Source organism: Parasteatoda tepidariorum, chromosome 3, assembly GCF_043381705.1.
Source record: "Parasteatoda tepidariorum isolate YZ-2023 chromosome 3, CAS_Ptep_4.0, whole genome shotgun sequence".
Lineage (NCBI taxonomy): Eukaryota > Metazoa > Arthropoda > Arachnida > Araneae > Theridiidae > Parasteatoda > Parasteatoda tepidariorum.
The window spans coordinates 51,088,305-51,102,483 of NC_092206.1; the positions used below are offsets into that span (position 1 = coordinate 51,088,305).

At 26.2% G+C, this 14,179-nt stretch overlaps 1 protein-coding gene across 4 annotated transcripts in view; it reads right to left on the reverse strand.

The window, feature by feature from the left end:
- Positions 1–1,329: 1,329 nt before the first annotated feature.
- Positions 1,330–14,179, reverse strand: part of LOC107447394 (neuronal acetylcholine receptor subunit alpha-7-like) — a 375,836-nt gene continuing 362,986 nt past the window's right edge. For all 4 annotated transcript variants that reach the window (XM_071178635.1, XM_071178634.1, XM_043041458.2 and 1 more), the window contains exon 9: positions 1,330–3,047. In XM_071178635.1, coding sequence (XP_071034736.1) covers positions 2,556–3,047 — 492 coding nt within the window. In that variant the 3' untranslated portion in view covers positions 1,330–2,555. The remainder of the gene's footprint in view (positions 3,048–14,179) is intronic.

Below are 14,179 nucleotides of genomic sequence, written 5' to 3' on the forward strand. Positions count from 1 at the left end.
AATAATATTTAAATTTTGACTAATTTTTTTACATATAGTCTTCGAGTAACTTAATTGTGCTTTATTAGTTAACACAAACTATTCGATAATATTAGTTGTAATTGATAATATTTGATCATCGTTAAATTGCATCATTTGTAAGGAAATGCTACAGAATTTAATTAAAAAAAATGTTTTTATGACCAATAATTTCTTCATTTGAAAATCCTTCTAAAGTTCAAGACAGTTAAGCTAAATGATAAAGGAACGAAATTTCTTCTGCCTTGGAAATTTCATATTATACATGGCAGTGTATTTAAATTGAAAAGGACTCTATCCGTAAGCTAGGTAGTCTGAAATTCCGTTCCTTTGTTTTTAAGTTGATATTAAAAAACAAAAATCCAATATTGTTGTCCATTAATTACTTTCGTTTCGAAAGCGGGAACTCGGCATTCGAAGTAACTAAGATTAATAATATGAAAGCAAATAATAAAATTAGGGAGAAAAAAAAACTGACATCTTTTGAAGAAAATGTTGTCGTTTTTATCTTCTTATGTCTTTCGTTAGTGGAACAATATATGTTAGAAAATATTTACGAAGAACGTATTTGAAGTATGAAATATATTATTTTTTAGCTGCACATAGTTTTTTAGATCGGATTCATTAACAAAATTCAACAAATATGTTAAAAGTCGGGAAGATGTGTAAACACGCAGGCCGGAAAAGATCGTAAAGGAAATATTGAATTGTTTTGTATTTACTTTTTTATTTTCTTAAATTTATTTACTTGAGAGTTTTCATATCTAAAATAATTAAAAGTTTCTAAGAATATTTAAAAAATTAGCTTCATTCATTAAGATAAATCCTTTTCAATGAGGTATTAAATAAAGTAATTACTCTTAAGGACCGTAACATCAAAAAATATTTTTTTTGGATTGAAAAATAAATAATGCAAGCTGCACTTTTGCTAGGATTTTGTAATCATCAAATCATTAGTTAAGATATTTTAACTTCGTTAATTTATGGATTAGAGATTTTCCTTAATATTTTTATTTGCTCTTATTAGTTGCTTTAAGTTTCTGTAATTGTTTTTATTAATAAAAGAATAAGCTATTCAATAATTAAAACTAATAATTGCTAAGTATGTAATTACCTATAAGACAAAAATATTTTTAAGACTTGTTTTTGATTATAAGAAAGGATACTTAGAGAAGTTTTAGCTATGACTTGTTTTTTATTTATTTATTAATTGCTTAATATGCATCTTGTTTATTAATTTGTTCTAATCCTGTTTAAAATGATTAATTATATATTTTTCCTTAATTAAGTCGCAAAATGAAAGTGTATAGGTTTTCTTTATTTTAAATTTATTTTATTCTAATGAGTGGTTATTAATTTAGCTCTTTGCATCCTTTTTCATTACATTTTACATGATTTTCTTACATTTAAAATAGTCCTTTAATTTAGTCGCACATAAAGAAAGAATGGTATAATAGTAAATATTTTAATGTAAATAACTTTGTTGTTTGTTTTCCATTTTTTAAAGAAAATCAAAAATTTGAAAATTTACCCAAGGAAATTTATCATTATGTCACATGGATTAACATAAAGATCTAACCATACAGTTAAAGGAACTAAATTATAAGAAGTTATTTTTCTCCACTTATTTTTAGTTTGTTTTTCTGAAAATTTTAAAAAGAATCGTGGTAAATAATTAATAGTAAATTTAAATAAGTGAAAAATTGTTAAAACTTTTTAATCTTTCAATTAAATTCATCATATTAAAAGTAATATGTTAGACTATTTTAAATCTTTTTTAATCAATGATATTTTTTCTTACGTTTTTGATTTTTTCAAATCCTAGCATGCGATGCAGAGATATGAAATTAATTGTAAATTTTGCATAATATTTGTTGTAATTTTTTTTAAATCATAATTTAGAAGATGCTTACAAAATAATGTTAGGTACTTGTAGATTTATTATTCGAAAACTTTTAAATAAATATAAAGTTGAAGTTCGAAACGTACGAGACCCTATGAGAGATATAGCTAACGTTTAACTTCATTTTAACAATTTTTGTAGAAGTGCGGATAAAATAAATTAGACAGTTAAAAGTACTAAAAAAGCTATTTTAATTGGAAAAAAGCTTAAAATAATTAATTAATTACTCAATGTTTCCGCCGTTAATGTACTCAGAATTTTCATAATGTTCGTTCATTTTTCATAAACCAATTTTTTGGGGATTTTTAATTAAAAGAATTTCAATTGATTTGATTGGTGTTATGGCTGGTTGGTTAGTAATCAATGCTTTATAGTACTGTACTAATAATTTTGTAACAAAAGAGCCCTAAATACCTGACTTTATTTTCTGGTCACCCTCTAGATTGTAAAAAACTTACATGCGTCAGTTTAAAAAATTAATATTAATCAGTTTTAAAGCCAATAAAATAATTCCATTTAAAAAATGTGATTGTTAAAAAATCCGATCGTAGTGAATAGATCGCGTGCAGCAGCAGTAAAATGTCATGTCCTTGATTTTTAAAGTCGTAGTCACTCTCACGAAAAAATCGCTCCCTCACGCTACGAGATGTGGGGCCCTGAAGATGGTTACGCAGGTGGACAGGATGGTGAAGAGGGTAAATCCAAACAGGCAGATCCTGTCAACGACCATGCCTGCAAACTTCCAGTCAGAGATGACTTCTTGATTCTCATCCTCTTCTCGCATTCGTCTAGTGATGAATCTTAGTTCCCTGAGGATGTTTTGTAGTTCCCTCTGCGTACTTAGACACGGGTGGTAGAGGGGAGTCTCGTCCCCCGACCCCCCTCCAGGCCCCCCGCTGCGGCCCCCACTGACCGTATGCACATAACCACCCCCTGAAGTGCTGTTCTGCTGCCTAAAGTCGTCGTCCATATCTAGGACATTGGCTAGCAGACTTCTGGAGGATCGCTCTTTCAGTTCGAGTTCTTTCATTTTGGAACTCATAAAGAGGTGCTTGCGCGTGATTTTCTTTCCCGGTCGACTCATTCGGAGGATAAACGGTAGCCATGTCAAGAAGATTGTCTTCACCTGAAAAATCAAGAATGGAACTCCATAAGTGATCAAAAAATTATAGACTACATTGTTGCATAGTATTGAGAACAAAGGTAATAATAAGTAAAATGTTTTTATCAAAGAATATGTATTAGCATTAACTAAAATAATATTTTACATAGCATTAAATAGTAAAGACATCATTTATAAACTAGCTATAACATGTTGTCTAGTGTTGATATCAAGAATAGACTGGAAATAAAAATTGCTATCAAGAACTAAATATTAGCATCAAAATGTTGACTGAAGAATGTATTAAGAGTTAGAAATATTAAATACTTTATTTATACATTCGCTACGGTTGTCGTCTAGTTTTGATATCAAGAATCGACTAGAAATAAAACTTGCTGTCAAAAACTAGATATTAGCATGAAAATGTTACAGTCATGATTTATATACTTAGCATGATTTATCATGATTTATAAAATTTAAAAGGATGATTTATAAATTAGCTGCAGCTTGTTGTCTAGTGTTGATATCAAGAATAGACTGGAAGTAAAAATTGCTATCAAAAACTAAATACTAGCATCAAAATGTTGACTGAAGAATGTATTAAGAGTTAGAAATATTAAATACTTTATTTATACATTCGCTACGACTGTCGTCTAGTTTTGATATCAAGAATCGACTAGGAATGAAACTTGCTGTCAAAAACTAGATATTAGCATAAAAATGGTATAGTCATGATTTATATACTTATCATGATTTATAAATTTTAAAAGGATAATTTATAAATTAGCTGCAGCTTGTTGTCTAGTGTTGATATCAAGAATTGACTGGAAATAAAAATTGCTATCAAAAACTAGATATTAGCATCAAAATGTTGGCTGAAGAATGTACTAAGAGTTAAAAATATTAAGTACTTTATTTATACATTCGCTACGACTGTCACCTAGTGTTGATATCAAGAATCGACTAGAAATAAAACTTGCTATCAAAACTAGATATTTGTATCAAAATGTTATAGTCATGATTCATGTACTGGTATTATTGTATAGTTTTGATTGAAGAATGTACTAAGAGTTAAAAATATTAAATACTTTATTTATGCATTCGCTATGGCTGTTGTCTAGTGTTGATATCAAGAATCAACTAGAAATAAAAATTGCTGTCAAAAACTAGATATTTGCATAAAACTGTTATAGTCATGATTTATATACTTATCATGATTTATAAAATTTGAAGACATGATTTCTAAATTAGCTACAGCATGCTATCTAATGTTGATATCAAGAATTGACTGGGTATAAAAATTGCTATCAAAAGCTAGATATTAGCATCAAAATGTTATAGTCATGATTTATATACTGGCATTGTTGTATAGTTTTGACTGAAGAATGTACTAAGAGTTAATGATTTATGCCTTAGCTATGACTGTTGTCTAATGCTGATATCAAGAATTGACTAAAACTAAAAATTGCTATCAAAAACTAGACATCGGCATCAAAATGTTATAGTCATGATTTTTACACTGGCATTGTTGTATAGTTTTGACAGAGCATACTAAAAGTTAAAACTGCTTTAAAAAATGCAGTAGTACAGTACCAAATATTATCACGATTTATACACCAGCTATAGCTTCTTGTATATTATACAAATAGGATAGGACTTTACGTAAGAACTGATACAGAAAATCATGTTAAATGTGATAGTTATGGTTAATACTTCAACGCTTAATAGTATATAAAAACACCGTAAACTGTGCACTAACATTAAAACATATTTTTATCCAAACCCTTCTCTTATTAATTAATTTTCTTTTGCATGTTATATGTATCATAAATTATTTTTATTATTAATCTTATTTTTATTTGACTATAATGAAAATAAATTAGACTTTGTTATCCAAAATTAAGTTTTATCATAAGCATTTAATATTCATGGCTTATGAACTTCTACAGATGGTTGAAAAGCACATAAAAAATGGTCATTCGATAAAATAAAGTTAATACTTATTTTTTATGATAATTACAACTCTTTTTAGTTACATTCATTTTGCAAGTGCATACTATCTAGATTTATTTTTGGTATTTATTTTATTTCTATGAGCCTACAACTAAAACTGAATAAACTGTAATAAGTAAAAATTGTTATCATAAAGCATTTTCAGCATCGAAATAATAAAATCATCAATTATTCTCTTCAGTAAGAAAATGGCGTTTAGATTGGATAGCACATAAAAACTAAACATTCAACAGACGAAAGTTAAAACATATTTTTATCTAAACATTTCTTAGATAAATTAATTTTATTTTCTAAATATGAAACATATTGTCTTATTTTTGATGATAAATAATATTTGTACTTGTATTGATGTTTGTAGCTGCCTTTAATAAGAGTTTATATTTGTTATAACGTATATACTTAATTGTAGTTTTTATTTGTTTAGAAATAAATGTTTAGAAAATGAATACAATTTTCTTTGAATAGCAATCAAAGCAGCTTATGTTTTATAGCGTATTTAAGAACTTTAGTAAACAGAATTTTTTCTAAATATTTATTTAACAAGCTGTGGTAAAAATTATTTTTCTAAAATATAAAAGAAAAGCAATAAGAACTTTAGACTGATAGTTTTTGAAGTTTTATATTTACGGAAAAATATTATCTGTTGTCTCATTTTAAATTTACATTTCAATATAACAAGAACAGCAATATACAAGAAACTTTTAAATTTACAAGAGACATCCACTGTTTGTTTGATTATTTATTGAGACGCGTTTCTAAAAATTTTTAATGAGTTTCTACTTTTGTCACATGCTGAAAAAAGTTTCGCAAAAAGAATCCTTCCTAAAATTTTGCACTGTAAAAATTTTCATGGTTTTGTCTTCGAAACAATGCTCACGGACGCATTTTTTAAGACGATAAACAAGTTTTTTTTTCATTTTTTGTAATTGATTATTTTGAAGCCCATAACTTTTTTGCGAAACATAATTCCTTGAAATTTACCCTGCATGTAATATTTGATTTTATAGCACTTAGTTGTCGGATGTCAAATTTAACACATTATCAACAAAAAGTTACCAGTAAACTCCATAGTATACTTCTAGTATACGAAGTATACTCCCATAAGTAAAGTATACTCCTGATTATATATAGTAATTTAGCTTAACGAAATTTAGTGTAAAGAAAAAACACTATTAATTTTTTTATGTATGTTCATGTTTTTACGTTTTAGTTTTTCTCGAGCATTGAAGAGCTATTAAGTTCAATTCCACAGCCTTGTAAGATTAAACTATTGTAGATTAAGACCAGAAAATCTCCCTAATCAAGAAAACATTTGAACCTGGGTTAAAGTTTTTATATATTTTTTTGTTTCTTATTGTAAACCGCAGTTACTCTATATTGAGAGTAATATCTCCCACGGCGAGAGTTCGATGGAAAGGAGATTCTGTGAGACTAATTCAGTTTAAGAACTGGCCAATTATTAATGACTTTTGAATTCTGGCAAACTCATTGAGGGAAAAGTATCCCTTAAGTCCTATCTTGGTTATAAATAAGTAATATAATTTGATTACAAAAACGTAATCTAAATAAGTAATAATTATTATAGTTATTAAAATATATATTTGTTAGCACTTAAATCGTACAATACAATTATTTCGTAATTATCTAAATAAAAAAAAATTCTGATAGTAGGTTATCATTTTATTGTTATTTAAATAAGACCTTTCATGCATAAATAAAGTCTTAGTTTAAATGGATAAACTCTTTTTATTTCTAATTCCCATGTTCCTTGATTAATGGAATGTTCAAAAGTCATTTTTGAGTTTTTATTTTAAATGATCCTTTAAAAACAAATTAACTGCACTAACAGAAGCTAACTATTTTTAATCAATAGCTAAATACTTATGATGCTGCATCACATTAAATGATGCTTTCGTACTCATTTACGTCCACTAATATATTTATATCTTAAAACATATTAGATTTAATTCTATGCTTGCATTTAACACCAACAAAACTTAAAATAAAATCTCACTTTTAGCATAAAAATGAGATTTTTATGCTAAAATTGATCCAGTTGAATGTACATTTTTACTCACTGAAAGAGTTTTACGTAGAAATAAAAGAGTATTTATTTTTTTAAGGCAAACAAACATAAAAACTTCATGAATATTTAATTTACAATTGTTCGTTCCTTGCCAGTTCCAAAAGCTTTATTTGTCTAACATATTATTTAAGTGGAATGCTGAACCTTTCTTGTTACAATGTTAAAGTAAATAAAACGCATTTTGCTTGCATTTGTTTAAATAATTAATGTATTTATAAATTAAGAGTTATTTAGATAGCAGGTAATAGTAGTTATAAAATAAAATAAAGTAATATTTTTTATTTGACACAACTAAAAAGCATTATATTATTTCAATACAATTTCAATTTTGTTTAATAACAATTTACAATATTTGTGAAGTGCATTATGCTATTATTCATATATTCATTTATGCTCAATTATTTAAGAATCTGTAACTATACATTTTTACAGAGGAATATAATATTTTTTATCACTCAAGCGCATGGTGTATGTAAGTTCTAGGTGATTAACATAGTGTTTTATTTGGAATTTATTAACATTTAGTAGTTAACTGCTATTAAAAGTGTTGCATTTAGTAAAAAAAGAGCTTATATATTATGCTAAAAAAATTGTCAAAGTTGTTCTGGTTTAAGGTATTTTGTTGTTTAGGAAAAAATTAGAATATTTGCATGGTTTAATTTCTTTATAATACCCTGAATGGTTTTTAGTAACGCAAATGCGGGGTTAGTTTAAGTCAAGAGGAAATGAAGTTTGTATTAATCGCAAAAATTACATATCTACTACTATGGTAGAAATGCTAGAGATGAAAGAAATTTTGTAAGAAAGATAAAAAGTAAGTATACAGTTCAAAATACCCAATTGTCTGTGTAAAATATTTTTTATATAGCATGAAACAAACTTTTTAATATTTTATGCATATTTGGATAAGTTTATTCTAATTTCAGCGATTTATTTTATCTGTAAAAACATTTTTAAGCGTTCTGAAGTATATTTTAGTTCTAGACTAATGCTTATAAATATTACACATATTTTTACATACATTTATAAATATTATACATATTATTTAGTACAAACCATTTGTACTAAATAATTGCATAAAAATTTGAAAAAAATTTGACTTTTATTAAATAAAATTAATGTGCCCCCAAAAATTCTTTCTGTTAAAAGAAAGTACCCTTTCTTTTTCCAAAACGTCTTGAAAATGTGATCCCAAGTGATTGAAAATGGGAAACTAGCCATTACACATTAGGAAGATTTTATGTAATGTTACAGTTCCCCCTAAAGCTATTTGTGCTTTATAGCGCCTCCAAAAAGCATCCAAAAAATCTCAGTATTGCTGAAGGGTTAAGAATGAAGTTAGAGTTACATTTAAAGTAAAATGCAAAACACTCTGCAATATCTCTCTATTATCTGAAATTTTCCACCACCTTTTCATTTTTTAAAAACTTTTTTGTGATTTATCACTATATTACAATAAAATTTTTTAATGAGTGTAATTCGTTAAAATAGGTAAGAAATATTTATAGCATAGCTTTAGTTTAATAATTTCAGTAGTCGTCGTAGGTGTGGAAGACTATACTTATAAGTCTCCTTCAGCAGTTAGAAATATAAAAATATGCGCCCTAATATTTCCAACAAATGAAAAAATTTATGAATTTAACTAAGCTACAAAAAAGCTAAGAAATTAAATAAAAGTTTATCATCTCTCCTCCATTTAGAAAAAGGGAAAAAAATAATGTACTTAGAGTTTTAAGAAATATTGTAACAGTTTATTTTAATTTCATTCCCCTTAAAAAATAGGGACTAAAGACGTAGGTGGTAAACCCACACGACTTTTTTATTCTATGAAGTATTAAACACGAATTAATTTTATTATCTTATGAATAGAAGAATCTTATGTGCTTAAATAAATCTTATGTATATAATGTAACTTATATGAAAGTTTCACTAGGATATTTATAAATTAGTGAAGAATAATCGAAAATCCTTTTTACCTGCATGAAAGCCGATGAATTTTAAGAATATTAACGCTTTATTAATAAATAATTTAGCTATGAATAAACTTTATAACATTTTATAAATCATTTAATAATAAAAGAGCTTTTTTAGAGTTTTATGAGCTACTAAATACGACTTATAAATGACTTATGAGCTACTAATACGACTTAAATACGACTTATAAACGTTTTTAAACGACTAAGAAACTGAATTAATATGAATGAACAATTGATATGCTTATGGTTATAACGAATAAATTTGTTTATTTTTAAAACAAAAATTTGATAGCTATAAATTTATATTTGTTCGTGTAATGTGACATTTGCAATATTTTTTATTATATACATAAAAACATATGTAATGTAAAATGTCGCATTTTGTTGCTTTATATGTTGCTTTCAATAAATAAATTCAATATTAGTTGAGTTCATAAGAACCTTTTGCTTTTTATTGCACTTAAGAAGTTCAATTTTCTAATACTTTTAAGTTAATTATTTTTCACTTTTGAAGAATAATTTAAAAATGATATTTAAATTATTAGTACTTCACAAGGTGGAAAGATTTTTTACAACCTCATTTGAATATTTTTTTAAAAAAAACTAAATTATTATAGCGTGTTGAATCAAACTGAGCAGTAATTTCAAACAAATAATTAAAAAAATTTGAAACAATATCTCTTCCCTAGAGATTCATCTAGACGATAATAATAATAATAAAAAAACAGAGTATTTGTACTATGTTAAAAACTAGCTTAAGTTAAAAATAAAATTAATTAAATCGACCGTTTCATTAAAGAATATGTCATACTTAATTATTACAGTTTAATATATAGTTTACAGAGATAAATTATTTTATAAAACAATTTCTTTATTAATTAAAAAATCGTAATTCTGTTCCATATTTACGTAGATACAGAATAAAGTATTATATTTAAAATTTCTTGACACAACTTTTACTTTTATGTTAATAAATATTGAATTATATTTAAGCACTTTTTATATTCCTTGCACTTAAATTCTTTATTGAGATAAGAAAAAAAATAGTTTGCATTTAAAAATATCGCATAATTAGTTGAGTTAGTTTCGAGCACTGCTAGTCATTTATTTTGTTAATTATCATATGAAGAAGTCGCAATGTTTTACGCAAATATTTACTTAACTAATAATATGAGACCTCTAAGGCAGTTAAATGTTTCATTTTAAACTAAAGAGTAAGTTTAATAATAAACATTGCTGATTTGACATTTGAACATTTTTTGTTGTTGTATAATTTAGAATTTTTACGAAACAATTATAATTTAAAAGTTATGAGTGAAGAAAAAGTAATCAAATAAATGCTACAGTCATTCTGTAGTCGGAGATTGTTTGCCTTAACTCCGTTGCTGTTTTTTTTCAATTTAAAGTGAAATAGAATTGCTTATTTAAGATAAAGCTAGTTTCTAATAATGACAATATTTAAATTTTAAACGATAAAGGTAATATAAAAGTATTTTAAGAGTGATGAGTTTTGTAACTTTTGGACGGTTACAGCTCTCAATGATAAGACCAAGAATAATTCATTATTTAAAAAAGAACCATCATAGATTATTATAGATTTATTTAGAGATATTATAGATTCTTACTTATAAATGTCAAATAAATTATTTTAAACTTTAAATAGAATTATTATTGGTTTATGCTTAGAACCATTATATATTTTTAATTTGATTTATTACATATTTGTTCCAAATGAAACGATTATTGATTTTGGTTAATGCGCACTCTGGCCGATCAATTAGAAACCTTATGTAAATATTTTATTGCCTATCTCTTTCCTCGGATAATCATCCATGGCATCGATTCTACGAGCTATTTTTACACATTTATGTCTAGAAAATATCAAATCTTGTAAATTAGAAGGAAGGGGAGATTGCTGTAGGTGTCCAATATGTCCCAAGAATTTCTAATGGGATGAGATAATGAGCTTTGCGGAAGCCAGGACAGGTGATGGAAATCAGATGAATGTTTATTGAACCAATTTTGAAAGTTTTTAGCACGATTTATATTTTTAATATCGCCCTTAAAGTTTCAGTCAAATTCGGTGAAAAAAAGTAACATTGCACGATGCACTCACACTGCCGAAATGCCCAGATATTGCATGGCTTTTATTTATCCTCGGGAAACACCAGATTATCGATTTCAGCAAGACATGCTTCACACCATAATACTCCCACCAAACCTTTGAACATTGCAAAAAAGACCCTTTCTCGCAAAATTCGACGTTTTCCATCAGTGCCATCAAACAAAGAGTAACGTTTTTCATTCCTCCACATAATCCGTTTCTAGTTCTTAGATGAATGCTCGTTGTCGATTTTTATATCACTGAAAATGAACTCTGGCATATCGGCCAGAAATGTGAGGCACAGGCACACGTTAAGTATTCCTATCTTTTCAACTGCAATTCTTTGCATGTGGTTAGTACTAAAATCAGTTTGAAAAAAAAAACCTTTGTTGAAAGTTTCTGCCAACTGAAACATATTAGAATCCTATCTGTGTTCAAATAACATTGTTAGAATTTTCATTCTAAAATTATGGTAAAGTAACCGTCAGCAGTCTGTCCATCCAATTAACCGTAAAATTTACGGTAACGAATTTTTTTTTAATTTTAACTGTTTTGAAACCGTTTACAACTTGTATAGTTAAAAAACCGTGAATACAAAAATATACGTCTCTTTTTAATAATTTACAAAAATAATAGTTTCAAAACCATGCAGAAAAAAATTTAATTGGACATTGAAGATAGTTTTATGCATAATGCCATCCATGCGGGAATGAGAATATCATATTCTAATATGCCAGGGTCAAAAACTGGGAAGTGCAGGACACTGGAAACTCTTCACGTGTTGAAGGGAAGGGAAAAAAACATTGAGGAGCCAACGCTGGGACTCGAACCTGTGTTCTGACGGTCATGAGACTAACATATTAGCCCTCTCGGCTGTTTCAAAGAATTAAGTGACTTCATTAGGTGGACCTAATTCATGGGATAAAATTCAAGTTGTTTAATTGTATTAGGTGAAAGCAGTTAATAAACGGTTTTTCTCACATTTAACAGTTTGAATACCATTTTATTTATGGTTATTTGACTGTTTTGTTAATGGTATATAGCAAAATAACAATTAAACAAATTGTTAAAGTATTTTTCTGAAATTTCTAGCAGCACACGTTTACGTCTAGAAAATGACTCTTTTGTTTCCTACTTATAAATTCTGATATGGCTACTTTTGATTACACAGTGGGTTTTACTGGTTGGTTTACTGGTGAGTTTTTTTTTTCTAATTTATTGAATAGTGTGCGTATATATTAACATTAAAAAAGAATATTTGAGAATTATTTGAGAGGAATCGCTTAATTAATTTATTAAGTGCTATTTATTTCATTAAATATTTTTAATTTATTAAGTGTACTATTTAATTTAATGTGTGTTTAATTGAGTGTACAATAAGTTTATAATTTGTAGTAAAATTCAATTTCATGAATCATAAATTTAGTGTTACACATTATACCATTTAGAATTATTATAAATTTTACTAGAATTTCGTAATTTTTTAGGAATTCCTAGGAATATTGACTTAGAATGTAAATAAATTATAATAAAGATTTATTCAGAATGTGAAGGAATTATAATGAATATTTACTTAGAATGTGAATGAATTATAATGAATATTTTTTTAGAAAAAAATAATTTGTGGATTTTGAAATTAATCTAGTATTGGTTTATATAAGTTTATAACGAATTCTGTTTTAAATCAATACAATTGCTTGCACATAATGAGTGAGAAAAAGGCTTATAAAATACATTATTTTGTAATTTTATGCAAGCCTTTCAGCGTCATTTTATACAACATATATTTTGCATCATTTCAGATGATTAAACAAATGATTAAAATAAAAGTTAAAAGACTATTCTTGCACAAAAATGTTTAAATAAGTTATAACTACTGTTTTAATATAAAATTAATATTGTTATATTCATAAAAGGTTCATTATACTCAATTATTTAGTATTTTTTATTTTTAAAGTTCCAAGTAAACAAGCAAAAGTAGAGTTAACAGAAATAATTCAAGTTTCATAAATATAAAAAAAACACTTTGTTTTTAGTGAAAAAATATACTTAGTTGTACAAAGAGATAAGACATTTATGAATAAGGCAAGAAATAAAATTGTCCAGAACGTTGTAAGTATTTGTTTATTATGTAAAAATACAAAATCTTTGATACACAGTTTTCTATAATATTATTTAACAAAGTGCACCCATCAAATAGTTCGGATACTTGTCAAAATCACTAAAAATTAAAATACCATGTATTGAGAAAGAAAATGTAGAATACAGGAGAAACGGGAGAAGCATATTCTGCTCTCCAATCAGTTTCAAACATTCTACGTTTAATGTAATAAATAGTAAGTTGAAATTCGAGTTATGACATCAAAAGTTACGTTTAATGTTATTAAATTGGATTAAAGATACGGAAGAACACATTTCCATTTTTGAAATCTTGAATTCAATTGAATACTATATTTAGAAAAGTTTGAAAGCATTTCAGTAATTGCTGAGATCGTTTATAAAGTTAAAAATTGATTTTCTTAAAATTTTACTAAAATTTGTAGTAAACTGCAGTTTTGAAAGATGTAAAAAAAGCGTACAATAGTAAATGCTTGGTAATAGTAACTAATTTAATTGGTTTCGAAATTTAAAAAAATGAAAACTATAGATAATAATTTTTATCTTTTATAGATAAAAATAAGTAAAAGTAAATAATAATTAATTTCAGATACAGGTTTTTCACAATGAAGATAAAATTTGTCTAGTGATGTTTTCAGATAAAAGTTCTCTACTTATTAAATGCTTATTATTATCAAAAAGTTTGCGTTAAGCATTTAATATAATTAGTTAAATATTCATCAAATAAATGAAACAGATAAAATATGTAGTGAAATGTATCAATATTAATCATTAATTGTAAATCATTCAACCAAGTTATTTTTTCGAATAAGTGTTGTAGTAGTTAAATACAACTATTTTCCTGTTAGGTACAAATGCG